The 18,588-nt window shown below is 58.5% G+C and overlaps 3 protein-coding genes across 4 annotated transcripts in view; all 3 read left to right on the plus strand.

Annotated features, from left to right (window-relative positions):
- The first annotated feature begins 1,239 nt into the window (after positions 1–1,239).
- On the plus strand, positions 1,240–3,779 carry LOC111161816 (leucine rich alpha-2-glycoprotein 1). The gene is made up of 2 exons (XM_022525800.1): positions 1,240–1,385; positions 2,551–3,779. Exons 1-2 carry the CDS (start codon positions 1,243–1,245, stop codon positions 3,560–3,562), a joined length of 1,155 nt encoding a protein of 384 aa, XP_022381508.1. The 5' UTR covers positions 1,240–1,242; the 3' UTR covers positions 3,563–3,779.
- Positions 3,780–6,482: 2,703 nt separating this feature from the next.
- On the plus strand, positions 6,483–11,690 carry LOC111161859 (perilipin 5). The gene is made up of 7 exons (XM_022525876.1): positions 6,483–6,542; positions 6,981–7,176; positions 8,042–8,124; positions 8,449–8,629; positions 9,394–9,593; positions 10,822–10,938; positions 11,141–11,690. Exons 1-7 carry the CDS (start codon positions 6,483–6,485, stop codon positions 11,669–11,671), a joined length of 1,368 nt encoding a protein of 455 aa, XP_022381584.1. The 3' UTR covers positions 11,672–11,690.
- Positions 11,691–15,435: 3,745 nt separating this feature from the next.
- Positions 15,436–18,588, plus strand: part of LOC111161700 (perilipin 4) — a 13,372-nt gene continuing 10,219 nt past the window's right edge. The window contains exons 1-4 of one of the 2 annotated variants that reach the window (XM_022525531.1): positions 15,436–15,505; positions 16,014–16,149; positions 17,001–17,059; positions 18,262–18,576. In XM_022525531.1, coding sequence (XP_022381239.1) covers positions 15,455–15,505; positions 16,014–16,149; positions 17,001–17,059; positions 18,262–18,576 — 561 coding nt within the window. In that variant the 5' untranslated portion in view covers positions 15,436–15,454. The remainder of the gene's footprint in view (positions 15,506–16,013; positions 16,150–17,000; positions 17,060–18,261; positions 18,577–18,588) is intronic. The other variant, XM_022525532.1, reaches the window with a different exon arrangement.

Below are 18,588 nucleotides of genomic sequence, written 5' to 3' on the forward strand. Positions count from 1 at the left end.
TCATTGGGGTTTGATTTGCATCTTCCTAATGACAAGTGATGATAAGTGATGTTGAACACCTTCCCTGTATCTGTTGGCCATCTAGATGTCTTCTTTGGGAAACTGTCTATTCAGGTCCTTTGCCTATTTTGTCGGTATCCGTTTCTGTGTGTCCAACTCTATGGGTCTGTTATTCTGTCTGACTGTGTCTCTGTGTGGTTCTTTGTGTTTTCACCTGTCTCTGGGTTGTATCTCTATCTGTGGTTCATGAGGATATCCATTTATCTTTCTTTATGCCTGTCATGGTCAGCCTGCATGTGCGTCTCTGAACTTATGTGTCCACAAGACAGAACTCCTATTCATTCTCACAGCTCAAAAGAGAGAAAACTCTTCAGAGATCATGCAAGGGAGAAGAGGCCATGGCCAGCCGTGACAGAAGTCCTGGGTGCAGGTGAAGATGATGCATCACACCTGAATGTTTAGAATGCAAAAAAAAAAAGAAAGAAAGAAAGAAAGCAAGCAAGCAAGCACTGACTAGCCAAACCCTCGGGATGCAGCCAAAGCAGTTTTCAGAGGGAAATTTGTAGCCTCCAAATGCATTTATTAGGCAATGAGAAAGATCCAAAACAAAGAGCACCTAAGAGTCAGATGAAGAAAGAAAGAGCAGAAGGGGCCCTTGGAGACTGAGTTCAACTTCATGGATATGGAAACCGAAGCCAAAAAAGGTTAAGCCACTTGCCCAAGATCACAAAATAATGCCATTCCTAGTGAAGCTGGGAGCCAGGGCCAGGTTTTATCCCACCCAGGCCATTGTTCAAAGCCCATGAAGACTTCGAGTGTCGTTTACTTTTGAAATCTATTTTGTAGAAATGATTTCATAAAAAAAAAAAAGCCAGCAACAATATGTCATGAATTGAAGATAAATGCTTTTCATTTATTCACTGAACTTCCTGGTTGCTCAAATTTATTGCAAAGAGTACCTCTTGCTTAAAGAGCTGTCCCTATTCCTCAGGCATGGTGGCCTTGCAAACCTGACCCTAGATTTCTGGGTTGGGGGAAGTGGGTTTTTGGCCCCAGAGATTCTCAGGTGCCCACCCCACCCCCAAAAGCAGGAATCAGAGGAATGAAGAACTGGGTAGAAGCAGGTAGAAAAGGGTGCAGGCATCCCGGCCTCCTGCTCTCTCCCTGCCAGGAAGCAATTTTGCAATTCTGACCAGCTCCTTTCCCCTGCTTGGCTCAAGCCCAGCCACTAACGGGAACAGGATGTGGGTGAGGACTTCCCTAGGAGGGGAGGTGGCCCTGCGGGCAGTCCAGGCAGGTATAAGGCTACTTCACCAGGCTAAGGGAACACAGATGGAAAAGAGAGAGGCCAGCATGTCTTCTTGGAGCCCACAGCGAAACCAGAGGTAAGCCCCCACCCCACCCATGGTGGGCAGAACTAGATAGCAGACCATTCTGTCTGATGTACCAAAGTCACAGGGCTAGACATGGGTCTGCAGGCTGGAATAGACCGACAGCTGTAACTATAGACAGACGTGCTCTCATACACACACTCACTACAGAAGTCCCAGGTGTTCCCCGGGCCAGACAGAGATTTGGAGGCTCACCAACACCTTCTGACCAACACCCCATCAGAGGCCTGCTGGAGGGACCAGGAAGAGCAGAAGTCCAGCCTTCCAAGGACTGTGGTGCCAACTGTAAACCACCCCATCCTAAGGCCAAATTCCTGTCCCAGATCTGCACAAAGCAGGATGCACTTTTCACGTTCGGAGTTCCCTCTGGAGTGCTGGGTTGCACCCAAGCACTTTGGAGTGAGATGGAGCTGGGGCTCCATCAGAGAAAGAAACAGAACCTTGTTTGGATAGAAAGAGCAGGAGGCCAGAGGAGAAACCATGGGAAAATCAAAGAAAGCTTCATGGAAAGGGGGGCACTGGAGCTGGGACTTTGCAGGATAAGTAGGAGTTCACTGGCCCTACCTTCAAAATTTGGAGCCAGGGAGCTAAAAAATGACCCGGAAGAGGCACCTGGGTGACTCAGTGGGTTAAGCCTCTGCCTTCGGCTCGGGTCATGATCTTGGGGTCCTGGGATCGAGCTCTGCTTCGGGCTCTCTGCTCCACAGGGAGCCTGTTCCTCCTGTCTGCCTGCCTCTCTGCCTGCTTGTGATCGCTCTCTGTCTGTCAAATAAATAAATAAAATCTTAAAAAAAAAAAAAAGAAATGACCCAGAAAACAAGCCAGAGCAGAAGAAATTAGCAAGAAATTAGCAAATTTGACTGTAAATCATTAACAGCCTGTTGGGGCTGGGCTGGCCCCGGAGAAGGGTAGCATTTATGGGTCAGACTGAGAAACTCAGTTTTCGGAGAGTTAGACCGCTCTCCGGATCTGCAGCAGCTTCTGGCAGCTCTTGGTGGGTGTGGGTGGAAGCCAGGAGAGGAGCAGGGGGCGACTGCCCGAATCCAGGGGAGCCATGAGGGGGCATGGTCCCGGGTGTGGAGATGAGAGACAGGAAATAGTTGGCAGAGTCTGGGGACCCTTTCATGAATCAGGGTCTATCTTCTGTCATTGCCTGCAGCCCAGGAGGCCTGAGTTCCCATCTTTCTAGAACACTGTTCCTGCTGCTGCTCTCTGTGGTCTCAGCCCAGGATGTCACCCCAAGCCGGGACACCTGCTTGGTGTTCCATTCGATCAACGGCAGCTCCGTCTCCTGCCACCCACCTGCCAAACTCCCTCACCGCTTCCCCGCTGACACAGTTTACCTGGTGGTGGAGTTCTTCAACCTCACCCAGCTGCGGGCCGACACCCTCCAGGGCGCCTCTAACCTCCAGGAGCTGCACCTCTCCACCAACCAGCTGGAGAGCCTCTCCCCCAAGTTCCTGCTGCCGGTGCCTCTGCTGAAGGTGCTTGACTTAACCCGCAATGCCCTGACCCGGCTGCCCCCCGGCCTCTTCCGGGTCTCTGCCGCTCTCCACACCCTGGTGCTGAAAGAGAACCGGCTGGAAATCCTGGAGCCCTCGTGGCTGGAGGGGCTCCAAGCCTTGGGGCATCTGGACCTATCCGGGAACCGCCTCCAGACGCTGCCCCCTGGGCTGTTGGCCAACTTCACCTCCCTGCGCATCCTTGACCTCAGCAATAACCAGTTGAAGACTTTGCCCCCTGACCTTCTGCGGGGCCCCCTGCAGTTGGAGAGGCTGCACCTGGAGGGCAACAGATTGCAGGTGCTCGGAGAGGGGCTCTTGTCACCCCAGCCAGACCTGCGCTACCTTTTCCTGAACGACAATAGGCTGGCCACCATGGCCGCCGGCGCCTTCCAAGGCCTGCGGCAGCTGGATATGCTCGATCTCTCCAACAACTTGCTCACCGGCGTCCCCAAAGGGCTCTGGACATCCCTGGGGCAGCCCACCCGAGACATGAAGGATGGCTTTGACATCTCTGGGAACCCCTGGATCTGTGATGAGAAACTGGACGACCTCTATGGGTGGCTTGTGGCCAACAGAGACAAGATGTTCTCCCAGAATGCCACACGCTGCGCTGGGCCTGAAGCCTCGAAGGGCCAGAAGCTCCTGGAAGCAGCCAAATCCCACTGAGGCCTGGGGCCGAGGTGGTGAGACAGGCCGGGCAGCTCAGCGCACGCCACTCAGCAAATAATTCACCTTCAGCTTCCCAGAGCTGCCAGGACCCGCTCGGCCCAAAATGTATGTGAGGCTTTCCAGCCGCCTGTACCCTCTTCCAAGAATGTCTTTCCCTGGGGGCACCTGGCAGGCTCAGTCGGTAGAGCACTCGACTCTTAATCTCAGGGTCGTGAGTTCAACCCCCACGGTGGCCATGGAGCCTACTTAAAAGAAAAGAAAAAGAGAAAAGAATGTTTTCCCCATTTTCCAGATCTCTTGGTCTCCAGGCTCCCTCAGCCTGCTCGGGTCCCTCTGGCCCAGCCCTGGCTATGCAAGGGTTGTCTCTATCTGGTTCTGCCTCCCCACTTTGTGGGCGGGGGGCGGGGTCTCCGAATGCAGGGCCTGGGTCTGTCTTCCCTCATAGCCAGCATCATTCAGTTTGGGGTCAGACCTGAGGGCTTAAGAAATAACCGTGGAATGGAATTGGAATTCAAGCAGAATTCACTGTGTTCCAAGCACCTCCCAGGTTGACTTCCTAGTCTTCCCCAAAAGGAAGGAGAAGGAGGGCACTTGGGTGGCTCAGTGGGTTAAGCCTCTGCCTTCAGCTCAGGTCATGATCTCAGGGTCTTGGGATCGAGCCCCGCATTGGGCTCTCCACTCCGTGGGGAGCCTGCTTCTCTCTCTCTCTCTGCCTGCCTCTCTGCCTACTTGTGACCTCTCTCTATGTCAAATGGATGAATAAAATCTTAAAAAAAAAAAAAGAAGAAGAAGAAGGAAGGAGAAGGAAAGAAGAGGCCTGACCCAGGACCTGGGGTGCAAGATATAAGCTTCCAGAGGAATGGCAGTGGTTATCTGATGGCCCGTGACTCCTCCTCCCCTCCCCCCATCCAGGACTTAACTGGAAATAAAACACTGACCATTGCCCAGAGTGTCATTTTACCGGTGGATTCCTGCCAGAGCTTGTGTCCTGGGGAAGGTTTAAATTAAACCAGATTGCTTCAGGTCTCTGAACAATTTGTCATGCTGGCCCATGACAAGCTGGGGGGATAGGCACCCACCCAGGGTGGGCTTGGGCGGGCTGGGTGGAGCTGAAGGCATAGGAGCCTGTGTTCCTCCCACTCAGAACCTTGGGCCACCTGCTGACACAGTGCTGGGCATGCTGGGAGCCAGAGTCAGATTTGGGAGGACCCCTGGGCGTTTGGGGGAGGGGTCCCTGGAAGAATGGTCATGGCCACATTGGTGGTCATTCCAGGCATGATGATGAACGCCAGGGAGGAGCCTGGAGTCTGGCCGAGTGGGGTTTGAATTGGATCCTTCACTTTGCTCATCTGTAAAGTGGGGATCCAAGGGAATGGGCCGGCCCGGATTCCTGGCCAAGTTAAATGGCAGATTTTTTAAAATAACCAGAAGGACCTTGAGGACTTGTCCAAGGTCACTCCTCTGGGAGGCGGTGGGAGCTGCAGGATCGTCCTCCCGCTGTCTCCGCGGCAACAGCAGGGTGACAGGTGGCCAAAACTGGCCGAGGAAAGTAGCTCAATCCTGGGGCATCCAGCGTCCTCAAGTTACTATGACAACTGCAGAGCTCCCTCCTCTTCCCCCCATCCCCTCCCCGACCCCGACTCCGACCGCGACCGGGACAGAACCCCAGGGAAGCGCGCAGGGTGTGGAGGGTAGGCTGGAGCCCCGCCCCCGAGACACGCCTCCGCCCGGCCCCTCCCCATTGGTCAGTCCCAGAAGCCCGCCCCCCCCCCCCCCCCCGAGCCGCTATAAGGCGGGAGGGGCCAGCGGTGGGCGGAGACTGGAGCCAGAGTCTGGGGTCTGCAGGGGCACTTGGAGGCTGTGGCTGCACGCGCCCAGGTGAGTGCCACGCGGAGGGCGTCCAGGAGAGCCCCGCAGATTTGGGGGCTCCAGATCGGGTGGGAGGGAGAGGATCGAGCGGCGTGAGAAGGGAGGGGGACGACGGGCAGAGCAGGTGGCCGAGACCCTTGGCCCAGTTGGCTGAAGCTCAGGACCCAGTTGGGCGGGGACCAGAGCTCTGAGGGCACAGGGTGGAGATAAAGGAAGAACTGCGAGCAGGAGCCTCAGGTCGAACTCCCCACTCTGAGTCCGCTTAGATGAGTGGCTTTGGAAACACCACGGACCTGCTGGCCGCCTCAGTTTCCCTGTCTGTGGACTCACTGGGATTCTGCAGCTGCCTCCTCCACCCCTGCAGGGGGCTGCATATGCAGTTCTGTCGGGGAAGGGTGAGTTGGGGGTGGGGAGGGACGGCAGGCACCTCCTCTCCTTTGCAGAAGGGGAAACAGCTCAGAGAGGTGAAGGCACTTGCCCCAAGTCACACAGCAGGTAATGGCAAGATTTGAATCCAGGTCTTTCTCTCTCCAGAGCCCATGCTTTGAATCACTACAGTGTCCCCACCTTGCCAGAGCTCTCTAGTGTGCACCTGCTGTGTGCAGAGCCCTGTGCACACATTGTCGCATCGTCCATGTCCCTCATGACACTCTGAGGTAGGTACTACCATTACCTTCATTTTTTTTTTACAGATTTACTTATTTATTTGGGAGAGAGAGAGTGTGGGTGTGCAAGCCCGGGAGGGGTAGACGGAGAGGGAGAAAAATCTCAAGCAGACCCGCTGCTGAGCGCAGAGCCCAACACAGGCCTCACAACCCTGAGATCATGACCTGAGCTGAAACCAGGAGTCGGGTGCTCGACGGACTGAGCCATGCGGGTGCCCCATCATTACCCTATTTTGAGGAAACTGAGGTCGCAGGAGAGAACAATACTTGCCCAAGTCACCAAGCCCAGCGGGACAGAATCCAAGGCCTGGGCAGGACCCGGGGGGCTGGTGTGTAGAGGCCCCTCTCACCCTGTCCTGCCCCGTAGGGTGTTCGCAGCAGGCATGTCAGAAGATGAGGCTGCCCGGTCCCCCCGAACCGGCTTGTGGGAACAGAACCAGCAGGTGCGGGGCTGCCCTTCCCACGGAGGAGGGGCACAGGCCAGAGTGGGGGGATATATCCCTTCTGGGACAGTTTCAGGCCAGGTACCCCCTCTGGACCATGGAGGAGGTGGCACAGCCTACTCATTTCCCAAAGGGGCACAGTGGTGCCGGGAGCGGGGAGTGTCTCTCCCTCCCCCACCCCCGGGTCTCTGCCCAAGACTGCATCAACCCCGCTCCCGGCACTTGACGCCTATGACTCTCCCAGCCCTAGAAACCCATTTTACAGATGGGGAGGCTGAAGCCCCAGGTTACCTGCGCAGTCCCCCCAACCCTCTCGCCTACGTGGTCATCCTGGCCCAGAGAGGGGACGTGTGGACTGAGGTGTGGCTGAGCTCCCCACACACCCCCACCCCCGCCCCACCCCATCAGGGGCCCCTCTGACGCCACCTCTTCCCGCAGAACGTGGTGCAGCGCGTGGTGGCCCTGCCGCTGGTCAGGACCACGTGCACCGCAGTCTTCGATGCTTACAGCGCGGCCAAGGACAGGCACCCGCTGCTGGGCTCTGCCTGCCGTCTGGCCGAGCACTGCGTATGTGGCCTGACCACCCGCGCCCTGGACCACGCCCAGCCGCTGCTCAGCCACCTGCAGCCCCAGCGTGAGTCCCACCCCGCCCCCCTAACCCCCTACGACCCTGGGTCCCACCCCCCAAGACCCTGGGTCCTGCAGTATGTCCCAGCCGCCCCGTCCCCTCCTGCTCCATCCCCATGACAGGCTCTGGAGGGCACCTGCTGAGTTGGGACCTCCTTGAGAGTGCCGTTTAGTCCGTCCACCTCTCTGTCCCCCCATCCACATGTCTCACCCTCCCCCAGTCCTGCCAGCGCCATCTCCCGCACCCCGCCTGCCCCCACCCCCACCCCTGATTCTACCTGCATCGCCCTGTAGGTTGTCCCTCTGTGGTTTGATTGCCTGAACCTCCGTTCTTGGCTATTTATCTGGGCCGCCCTCTTTCTGTCCCCTTCCTGTGTGTCTTGATGTCCTCCCTGGTTGAGTGGCCTGACACACCTCAGGTCCCTTTGCCTGTCCACCTCCCTCCCCGTCTTCCTCTCTGTCGTTGCCCCTGCATGTCCCGAGCCCCACATATCCCTGGACTCCTGGGACCAGCTGAGGGGTCCAGCCTGGCACAGGGGTGGGGGTGGATCGAAGACCTTGACTTCACATCTGACCGAGGAAGGGGGTCACCGGAGGGTCCCAGCTCAGGGCCTTCCCCGCCTCCTCCTCGGCCAGTTTGGGTGACCTTGAACCTGCTCTCTGGGGCATCTGAGCCGGGCATGAACGGGGAGTCACCTTGGCACCGGTGGCAGCCTGGTGGCAGGGCTGAGGCTGGGAGGACAGTAGAAGTGGTGGGGTCCAGCCTGGTGCCCCCCCCACCCTCAGGGTCCCCAGCCCCTTGAGGGGTGGCCCTGGCCTCCCTCTACCTCTCCCTACTCCCCTTGCCCTCACTCCCTGCCTCTCCCCTCCAGTGGCCACAGTGAACCACCTCGCCTGCCGGGGTCTGGATAAGCTGGAAGAGAAGCTGCCTTTTCTCCAGCAACCTTCTGAGATGGTCGGTGGGGACCCAGGGAGGGGTGGAGGTGGGAGGGAGCAGCGCAGCCTCCCCAGGACCAGCCTGGACAGGGGGGCTGAGTCAGGTTTGGGTCCAACTCAAAAAACACCAGCCAGATGAAAATAATCAGCACCTGAGTCTAGCAGGTTGGGGCCCGTCATCCCCTCAACAACCCCGTGCGGGAGAACTTTTCTTTGCCTCCATCTTATAGAAGGGAAATCGAGGCCCAGAGCCAGGAGGGGCCAGGGACCCCTTGATACCGAGCCCCAGGGAGCTGGGCTGAGAGAAGGAAGTCAAAATCTGGAAGGAGCCCCCTCCCACCAGGTGGTGACCTCGGCCAAGGATACGGTGGCCAGTGGTGTGACGGGCATGGTGGGCCTGGCCCGGCAGAGCCGCCGCTGGAGCGTGGACCTAAAGCGCTCCATGAGCCACGCCGTGGACGTCGTGCTGGGCAAGTCAGAGGAGCTGGTGGACCACTTCCTGCCCATGACTGAGGACGAGCTCGGTGAGGCCGCCACCCTCCCGCCCTGCCCTGCCCCTAATCCTTCTGCTCAGTCCGCATCCCAGGTGGGGACGGATCAGAGAAGTCTGGGAATTGGGCAGGGCCACACAGCAGTTCAGCAGGAAACACTGAGCTGAGCCTGGGCCTGACATCTGCATCCCCATCCATGGCTCCCCAACCCACATTCTGCTAGAAATCAGACCACACAGGCCCTAAGAGTCTAAGGGGCTCAGAGACTTGAGGGTTGTGAGTTTGAGTCCCAAATTGGGGGTAAAGAGGACTCAAAAAATAAAATCTTACAAAACAAAACAAAAAGCACCATTCTCCAACTTTCTACCTCCTGTCTCTGACCCCAGAGACGATCTGACCTCCCAGCCCCTGCTTTAGGGCCTGGGAAAAGTGTGTCAAGGCACTCCCTCATCTGCAGAAAGGCTGCGAGTCATTTATGAGGCACCTACTGTATGCGAAGGGCCTGCAGGATATCCTTCACAGACCGTTTAGTCGAGGGGTTAAGAGTGCCTGGGTTGGAATCCCAGATCTGCCTCTTGCATGCCGTGGGACGTCATTTCCCTTTGCCTCAGTGTTCCTCATCTGTAAATGGGGCTAATAGTAGTGCCTACGTCCTAGGGTCTGGGGAAGGTTAAGTGAGTTGATACTGGTAAAGGAAATGATAAATTAGGAAGTTCGTGGGCTTGTCCACCCAGAAGGAGAGTGAGCAGATGTGGCGGCGTGGCCATGCTGACCCCCTCCCTTGTCCCATCCCCCAGCGGCCCTGGCAGCCGAGGCTGAGGGCCCGGAAGTGGGCTCTGTGGAGGAGCAGAGGAAACACCAGGGCTACTTCGTACGTCTGGGCTCCCTGTCCGCGCGGCTCCGCCACCTGGCATATGAACACTCCCTGGGGAAACTGAGGCAGAAGAAACACCACGCCCAGGACACGCTGGCCGAGCTGCAGGAGACGCTGGAGCTGGTGAGAGCCTCTGTCCACGCCCCCGCCACGATGCAGGCCAGTAGGCATGGACCGAGTGCCGACTGAGGACCTGGTCCTGAGCTGGTCTGAAGGGGGAGGCACAGCCGAGCTCGGCTGCCTCCAGCTGTGTGTGTTTGGGGCTGAGGCAGCTCAGGGAGGAGTCAAGGCTCAGCCTGGGGAGACGGGAAGGGGTTTCGTCCGGTGGGGGGAGAAGCAAGAGCTGGAATTTATAGGCAGTTAGGGTAGTTCAGGAGAGAGAAAAAGTTCCCCTTCCCTTGCTTTCCTGCCACCAATCCCAACCCTCCCCAACCTATAGGTTCTTGCCTCTTCCCTCACTGGCCATCCCTCCCTGCTCCAAAGGACCATGGCAGCTCCTGTTTAACTGAGCTGGATAAGTTCAGACGCCCCTAACCTCTTCCTCCTGCTGCCTCTCAACCTCCATGCTTCCAGGGACTCAGGTCAACACCGGAGCAAGCCCCGACTCCCCTCTTCTCCTCTGATCCCACATCCCGCACATCAGCCAGTACCCCAGCTCTGCCCATAGCTCCCCCTCCTCTTCTCGAACCCAGAGCCAGCCCACCCCCAGCCCCACCAAGGACTCCACTCTGTCCTCCCCACAGCACCCACCAGAGGGCGCCTATGAGCCCTGAGACGGTTTATCTCTAAGCACAACGTCGTCAAAGTCCATCCGCGTTGTAGCAGGGGTGAAAATGCCCTTCCTTTTCAAGGCTGAATCATATTCCAGAGTGCAGATGGACCACACTTTATTTCTATTTATTTCCTAATGCCTGCCCTGTCCCGGGCACCGAAGACACAGTGGGGGTGCAGTAGGGGGATCAGGGCCCTGGATGGAGACATGTGAGGGGTTGTGGAATCTGCCCGGCCTCCTGGACAGGAGGGAAGACTTCCTGGAAGGGGAGTCGTCTACACTGAAACTTAAACTGGAGCGAACCAGGCAGGGGCATAGAGTGGAGGGAAGTGTGTCGCCAGCAGAGGGAGCAGCACAGGCAAAGTGAGCCTGAGTTTTAGGGGACCCACAGGTCTCGGTCTGGCCAAGAGCAGAGGACAGAGCGGGCAGGTGGGCCAGGCTGGATCAGCAGGCGGGGGAAGATTGCAGGGAAGAAGATGTTCTCTAGATGTTTATCAAGACCAGATCCAGGCTAGGATGCTGGCTCCCCCGAGCCCCCAAATGGTCCAGCTCTGACCACCACTATCCCCGTCCCCTCAGATTAACCTCATGCAGTGCGGGGTGACACCCACTGCCCCTGCCCGCCCTGGGAAGGTGCATGAGCTTTGGGAGGACTGGAGCCAGCGCTCCCCAAAGAATGGCCGCCGCCGCAGCCAGGTAGGGTGGGAGGGAGAGGGTGAGCAGGGGGAGTATGTGGGGGGGTGTTCTGGATCTGCCCGGGTCGCCAGGGGCCTGACTCCAGCTCTCTCAAACCAAGTGCTGAGCTCTGCTGTTTGGAGGATGCATGGAGAAACTGAGGCAGGGGCTGGTCTGGGTGGGAGGCCATCTGGTACCCTGAGGCCCCTCCTTCCCCCCACAGGCAGAGCTGGAGACGCTGGTGCTGTCCCGAAGTCTGATGCGGGAGCTGCAGGGCACAGTGGACGCGCTGGAGAGCAGCGTGCGGGGCCTGCCCCCGGGCGCCCAGGAGAAGGTGGCCGAGGTGCGGCGCAGTGTGGACGCCCTGCAGTCCGCCTTCGCCGACGCCCGCCGCTTCGGGGACGTTCCCGCCGCTGCCCTGGCCGAGGGCCGGGGCAGTGTGGCCCGGGCCCACGCCTGTGTGGATGAGCTGCTGGAGCTGGTGGTGCAGGCCGTGCCGCTCCCCTGGCTGGTGGGGCCTTTTGCGCCCATCCTCGTGGAGCGGTCTGCGCCGCCACCCGACCTGGAGGTTCTGGTGGACGAGGTCGTGGGGGGCCCCGACCCCTCCTGGGCTCACCTGGACTGGCCGGCCCAGCAGAGAGCCTGGGAGGCCGAGCACGGGGACGGGCCAGCCCTCCCAGAGGACATTCCCAAGGAGGAACCCGTGCCCCCCAGTACGCCCAAGCACACCCTGATGCCAGAGCTGGACTTCTGACCAGAGGCCCGCTTCTATCCGAGATCCCTGCTGCCCCCTAGTGGCCGCGTGTGCGCACTAACAGCCCATGCGGTGGCCTCGGCCTGGGTGCAGGGTGGGAGTGCGGGGGGCTGAAGTCGCCATCTTAGACCAGCTTCACTGACCCCAGGCCCTCTCCAGTCCTTCCCTTGGGCATATGGGGACTGGAACCCAATTCAGGTCCCATTAGCCTCTGGCTGGGTTCATCTGTCGGTGGCCCCCCTCCCTGAACCCCAAGAAACGGATCAAAACTCCCCATAGAAGCACACGTTTTGCCCAATGGCTTCTACTCGGGGTTTTGAAAAGGGAGCACCCTCCTCCCCTACCACCTTGTACACCCTGGACTGGGGGGTCCCCGAAGATAGCCAGCTGTATCCTCTGGGCCTGCACACCCACTTGCTTTGCCCTTTGGGGTTTTGTGCTCCGGAATAAAGGTGCTTTGTGTTGTTCAAAGGCCTATGGCCCCTGTTCAGGCCTGGGTGGGTCTTAGTTGCAGAGTGCCGGGGACCTCAGGTGTGTGACTGCATGGCACAAGCCAAGGTTCGAGATTTGAGAGCGTGAGAATGCCTCTCTGACCAGCTTGACAACTTGTCGAGTCCCACCTCTAGTGCCCGGCCCACAAGGGTTAGGCACCCAGATGCAGCTTCCTGGAATGGAAGCTATTCACACTTTAGTATAAATGAATTTCTTAACAACTGCAGAGAACGGGATCAGAGGGAGAAAGAAGTCAGACAGGGCAGCCTGTCCTATGCCAACCTCCCTAGACCCAGGGGTGTTGAACTTGCTGTGATTTCTCCAGCTGCACGGGAGAAATGGGGCAGACAGGGGAAGGGCCACGGGCCAGTCTCTTGGGGGCCTTCCCATCCTTTGACCGAATTCTTGGCTGCCCCTCAGACTCCCCTGTGGCTGGGTGGGGTGTTAGGAAACCACAGTGTAATGTGGTGAGGTCAGGGTGGCCTCTGGCTTCCCTAGGACCTGGCCCAGGGGCAGCTCTGGGAGGCTGAACTACCTCCCACTAGCCAGATTAACTTCCCCATCCCTGGTCAGGAACGTCCATGGCTCCCACTCACCCTCAAACCAATTATCCAAACTCCTTACCCTGGCATGCCGCATTCCCACCGAACTCTGCAATTCCCCCACCTCCAGGCCTGTGCACAGGCTGTGCCTGGAGTCCTCTCCCACCCCACCACCCATCTCTTACACATCCCATCCATCTTCAAGCCCTAGCCCCAATGCCACCTCCTCCAGGAAGCTTTCCCTCACTCCACCCCAGTGGGATAGCTCCAACAATCTACAGCTCACCTTCTTGAGACTCTAAACCCCCTTCTACTCGGACTTAGAGCCACAGGCAACCTTGTCTTCTCTTCCCTCACAAGGCTGGGGGCTCCTGGAGGGCCAGGCGTGGTGAGGATGGGCAGGGTGGCACACGGAAAGGGTGTTTTGCAGAGGGAGTGACTCGGGCAAACGCATGGCACTGGGGGACAGTGGGGGAGTCAGTGTGGCAGGACCAGTGGGAAGGGAAAGCTAATGGACTGAGGAGAAACCTTGGAATGGGGTGGGTCAGTAGATACGGCCCTGCGCTTGCATCTCAGCCTGGCCTGCCCCTGGGCGGGCAAGTTGCTTGCCTTCTCTGAGCCTGGATTCTTCTCTGTGGGGTGGGTATGAAAGTAGTGAGGTGACCATACTCAGTCCTAGGACACGCTTCATGTTTGGAGGCTGCTGTTCACTCATTCATCTGTGCGGCCAGCAAGCAAATACTGTTGAGAACCTGCTGTGTGCCAGGCAGGCAGCAAACTAGGTAAAAATCCTGCTCTCTGGGACCTTACAGTGCAGCTGGAGAGACAACAAACTATGTGCAAATTATGTCTTAGTTGTATAGATGATGAAAAATATAAAAGGGTTGGAGGATGGGGGGGGCGTGTGAGGGTAGAAGGAAGGGTGTATATTTTTAAATAGGAGAAGGGGGTCCAAGAAGACCTCTCAGAGCAAAGACTGACGAGCATTCTGGGCAGGAGGCACTGCCTGTGCAAAGGCCCTGGGGCAGCACTGGCCCTGGTGTGTTGGAGGAACAGTGTGTCTGGAGCAGAATGAGTCGAGGGGAGAGATGGAGAAGGGGAGGACAGGGAGGTGATAGGGGCCAGGGCCGTGAGGAAAACTAGGGTTTGCTCCAGGGAGGTGGGATCCCTGGGGGGCTTTGGGCAGAGGAGGGCGGGACGTGACTCAGATGTTTGTGATCACTTTTATTACCTTGGCTGGGTTTCTCTGCCCTCACGGTGCTGTGGCAGCCTGTGAGAAGGGGAGGAGCACACCCAAGGTTTCCCTCCTCTCCCCTGCCACCTTTGGGAAGGATTGGCTGGGAGGTTAGAGTTTGGGGGACATCCCTATTTTGTTCCGCAACTGTTTGGCAAACACAGCGATAGCTCCAAGGAGATGACTTGGGGGTCATCAGGCTGTGTCTGAGCCCTCCCTCCTCCCAGCTCAGTGCCCAGAGCCACCAATGGGGTCTGTCCCCTACCCTACCAGCACACAACTGGGATCCCTGTCCCAGGAGCAGTCAGGGGGAAACTTAGCTCAGGGAGGGCGTCATTTGTCTGCCGGCCTCTGTACCAACCCACAGACAGCCCACTCTGTGCATAGACTCTGGGCTGCATTCGAATCCTGTCTCTGCCGCTTTCTGGCTCTGTGGCCTCAGGCAGAGGATGCCTCCAAGAAGTCACCCTGGGTTGTCCCAAGCCCACCAGGCCTCGATCTCACTCCCAAGATCCCCCGGCTCTCTTGGCACCCTGGACCTATCTGCATTTTGGCCCTAATTTATCGAGGGAAATCCCTCCTGGAGATTGACACATCCCCTCCCTGCCCAGGAGAGACCCTGTTCCTCTCTTTCTGCCTGGACAATGCTAAGCTAATGTTTGTTGAGTACCTGCTGGGTACCAGGCACTGGGGTAAACAGGTCACATGCTTGACACACTTTGCACTCAGAACTGTCCTATGAGTTGGCCCATTTAGCCAAATGTTTATTAAATGCTGTGTGTGTGCCAGGTATAAAGTGATTGCAGGAGACCTTGCTGGGAACAAAACAGGCCTGAGGGAGGAGAGAGAGGGAGTGTGTGCTGTGCAAAAGGGCCCTCGGGTAGAAGGAAAGCATGTGCAAAGGTCCTGGGGAAGCCCCATGCCTGGTGCGCTGGAGGGACAGCAAGGAGTCTGGTGCGCTGGAGCAGAATGTGCAGGGGTCAGAGAGCTGGAGAAGGTGAGGACCAGGAGACAACAGGACCTTGTGGGCCATGGTGAGGAGGCTGGAAGGGTAAACTGAGGCCCCAGGGTGTTCACCGGCCAAGGCATCCCAGCAGAGCCTCAATGAGCGTGCAGGCAGTGCCTCGGGGGCATGGGATGGCCCTAAAATCCATCAATCCAGTGGGGGTGGGGGCCGTGGGCAGAGGCCGCCTGGTGCTGATAGCAGGGGAAAGGTGCTGGGCCCAGAGCCCACGCTGGGCAGGGCAGGCTGCACGTGACTGCCCAGGGCCCTCCCCCAGCTGGCTGCCTGCCTCTGCGGGCCGGGCCGTGCCTGCCCCAGACCCTATAAGGCCTGGTAGCCGAGAGCAGAGCCGGCTGCCAGCCGTGCCTCCTGTGGCTCCGAGGGGCCCTCACTCACTCCAGGTGGGCAATGCCAGGGTGGGGCTGGGGCTGGGGGTGTGGTCGGGGGCTGCCTGGGGGCCTCTCTTCACACACCCTCTCTGCCCCCTTCCAGCTGCTTAGGGTATCATCACCATGTCTGCCCCAGACAAAGGAGGCCGGGATCCTCCCAAACCCAAGGGCAAGGTAAGGGGAGGCGTGGGAGGGGGAGATCCCTGCCAGGGCCCGGGACCCCCCCAGAGCCTTGAGAAGGTGACCTCCCCGTACTGGGGTCCAGAGGGGCTTCCCAGGTGGGGCGGGAAGGCTCCGAGAGCCATGGAACCCACACTTCTCTGCTGTCCCAAGCTGGAGGGCGAGGGCAGGAGTGGGGGACCCAAGCAACCCTCAGCTCCTTCTTCACTGTGTGATCTTGAGCCAGCCATGGCCCCTCTCTGGGCCTCGGTTTCCCCATCTGTGAAATGGGGGCCGTGAAAGGAAAAGGTCTTTAGAGACCCGAAGGATGACCTTCTCCTCTGTATGGGAGGCAGGCTGACCCTGCCCATTCGCCAGACAAGGAAACTGAGCCTCAGAGAGGCTAAGACTCCTTCCTGGGGCCACCCAGGAGCAAAAGTGAGGTGACCCAGGAACCCCAGGCTGTCTGATGCTTTCCTTGCCCTGCCCCTAAGGTCTGGCCCTGCCCTTTTGCCCCTTATAGACCCTGGGGAGCTTCTTCGGGTCTCTGCCTGGCTTCAGTTCTGCACGGAACCTGATGGCCGGCGCCCACAGTTCAGCAAAAGAGGCCCGGCCCGTCGCAGATCCCACAGGTGCCTCTGCCCAGCCCCAGACTGAGGGTGAGTGGACAGCTCCATGGAGGCAGGGGCTCTGGGGGTGGGCCCCAGGAAGAAACCTCCTAACGGGGCTTTTGGCTATTTGGGGGGTGGTTCACATGTGTCAGCATCATCTCAATAGACACGCCGGGCCAGCATGCTCATTTAGCACCAGATGGGGAAACTGAGGCATCAAGACGGCAGGTGAGTGGCCCACAGTAGCATGTGAACACAGCCTGTCTCCCTGCCATGTCCCTTACTTTCTCGACCCCTCACCTGCCTCCCACCCCATTTCTGATGCACCATGGACCAGAGACTGGGTGTTCCCCATGTCTGAGCTCACTGAAGATTTCCCCTCCCCGTTCCCAGAAAGGGGCACTGGCTTCCAGGGGGTCACACAGTCTGGGGGGGCCCTCCACCCTTTGGGCAGCCCCAGGGCACACAGAGGGGCTGATGCAGGGGAGCCTGGGGTTGGGGCGGCTTCCTGGACCGGGCCTCACTCTGGGCCAGAGCCCCGAGCAGCTGACTTCTGCTCCACATACCTGGGCCCAATGGGCAGCTGCCAGCTGCGGCAGGGTTGGGGGGGGCGGGGCCCTGAATCCTCTTCCTGAGGTCCCCCTCCGGGGAGTGTCCAGGCAGGGAAAACTCCAGAGAGGAGCCTGAGACCCCGGAGGTCAGGGGAGCCTCTGGCAGGGCCAGTGACAACACCAGACCAATGGCCACGGATGTCATCTCCTGCTGTCCCTGGCAGGGCAGCTGGGACATTCCTGACCTTTCAGCTGTGCCCACCAATTGCGCAACGGGCACTGGGGTGGCTGATGCCAGCCCACGTCCCTCGCCCTTCCTGGTTGCCTGACCAGCTCCTGTCCTCCCAGCAGCCACCAACCTGGACCCGACGGAGCGTGGGGAGAAGCTGCCGCCGCCTTCGGATAAGGTGAGAGGCACTGGCAGAGCCTGATGGCCTCCGCTCCTTCTGGGGCCCCTCCCAGGCTGTTTCGGTTCCTGCCTTCTGAGGGGCTGTCATAGGCCAAGCCGAGGGCAGACCCTTGTGTGTGTCCTGCTGTGGGATTCCAGGCACTGGTTCCCTTCCAAGCTTCTGTTGGCACGTCGGTGACATGGCACGGTCCTGCCCTCTTGCCGGGCATGGCAAGGCTCCACGTGATCAACAGAGAGCCCCCGACCCTGTCCCAGCTCTGTCTCGCATCACGGGACTAAAAACACGGGGAACTCATCATGTGTCGTGCTTTGGGCTGAAGGCTTTCCACATGCTGCTTCAGAGTTGACCAGCCCCAGGAGAAAGGGAGCCAGAGTAACCCACACGGCAGGTGAAGCACAGAGAAGGCGAGCAACCTGCCAAAGATCACACAGCAAGGCGTGGTATGGTAGTACCTGAACTTTGGGCAGGTGGAGGCTGTCCCGATGACGGGGAGGGGGTGCACTCGATGCCAGGAGCACCCTCTCCCCCGAGTCTCGGCAAGCCCAGACGTCCGCAGACACTGCCCGGTGTCCCATGGAGGGTGGAAACACCCCAGTGCAGGAGCCCTAGATTACAAACAGCACACTCGTGCTTGAAACTGCGTGCTGGCACTCAGACCGTCACCACCCTTTGCTAGTTTAACTAACTGGAGAAACCGCCCTTTGGGAGGTCAAAAGTGATGAAAATCACTGACGGGGTCCCATGACTCAACTCCAACACTTGTCCCTGTCCTTTAGCAAGTATTACTCTTCTAAATGTTGATTCTCCTTTCTCACTTGAAGACGTTCCGTTTAATGAGCGACTTGGTCTCCAGACTCATGGGGAAACCAGGCTTGAAATCTGCCAAAAGTAAAGAGTAGGCAGGGTGAACACACGGTGTCACTCGGTCAGTGGCACTGAGCCCAAGTTCAGGGGACTTTGGCAAGGGCTCCAGAGCTGTAGGGACCTGCCATCAACAATGGGGATGATCTGGCACTGGGACAGGGCTGGTTGAGGCTGGATACCAGCACGAGAGGAAAGTATGTCAGGGTGGGAGGTGAGTGGCAGGCTTTCTGGGGGACAGTCCCCCTCCTGAAGGCACACAAAGGATCAGCTTGGCTGAAGTCTGGGGTATAGTGTCTCCAGCTCTCCTTTTGACCACATGTGTCCTTTCTTACCAGATGATCTCTGGGGCAAAGGACCTGGTGTGCTCTAAGATGACCAAGACCAAGGGTGCCATCTCCTCCGGGATGGCCAACATGGTGGACACAGCTAAAGGTGTGGTGCAGGGAGGCCTAGACATGACCCGGTCTGCACTCATGGGCACCAAGGAGACTGTGGCCACTGGGGTCACAGGTGCAGTGGATGTGGCCAAGGGTACTGTCCAGACTGGCCTGGATACCACCAAGACTGTCCTAACAGGCACTAAGGACACCATATGCAGTGGCATGACTGGTGCCGTGAATGTGGCCAAAGGAGCTGTCCAGACTGGCATGGACACCACGAAG

Source organism: Enhydra lutris, unplaced genomic scaffold, assembly GCF_002288905.1.
Source record: "Enhydra lutris kenyoni isolate GAN:26980312 unplaced genomic scaffold, ASM228890v2 scaffoldscaffold86, whole genome shotgun sequence".
NCBI classification, from domain to species: Eukaryota; Metazoa; Chordata; class Mammalia; order Carnivora; family Mustelidae; genus Enhydra; species Enhydra lutris.

Bases quoted from the DNA above. Each gene is read 5' to 3' on its own strand.
- LOC111161816 (XM_022525800.1), top strand. From the start codon at position 1,243: ATGTGGGTGAGGACTTCCCTAGGAGGGGAGGTGGCCCTGCGGGCAGTC. The intron at 1,386-2,550 runs GTAAGCCCCCAC...CATTGCCTGCAG, and splicing joins AGCCCACAGCGAAACCAGAG to CCCAGGAGGCCTGAGTTCCC.
- LOC111161859 (XM_022525876.1), top strand. From the start codon at position 6,483: ATGTCAGAAGATGAGGCTGCCCGGTCCCCCCGAACCGGCTTGTGGGAA. The intron at 7,177-8,041 runs GTGAGTCCCACC...TCTCCCCTCCAG, and splicing joins CAGCCACCTGCAGCCCCAGC to TGGCCACAGTGAACCACCTC. The intron at 8,125-8,448 runs GTCGGTGGGGAC...CCCTCCCACCAG, and splicing joins TCCAGCAACCTTCTGAGATG to GTGGTGACCTCGGCCAAGGA.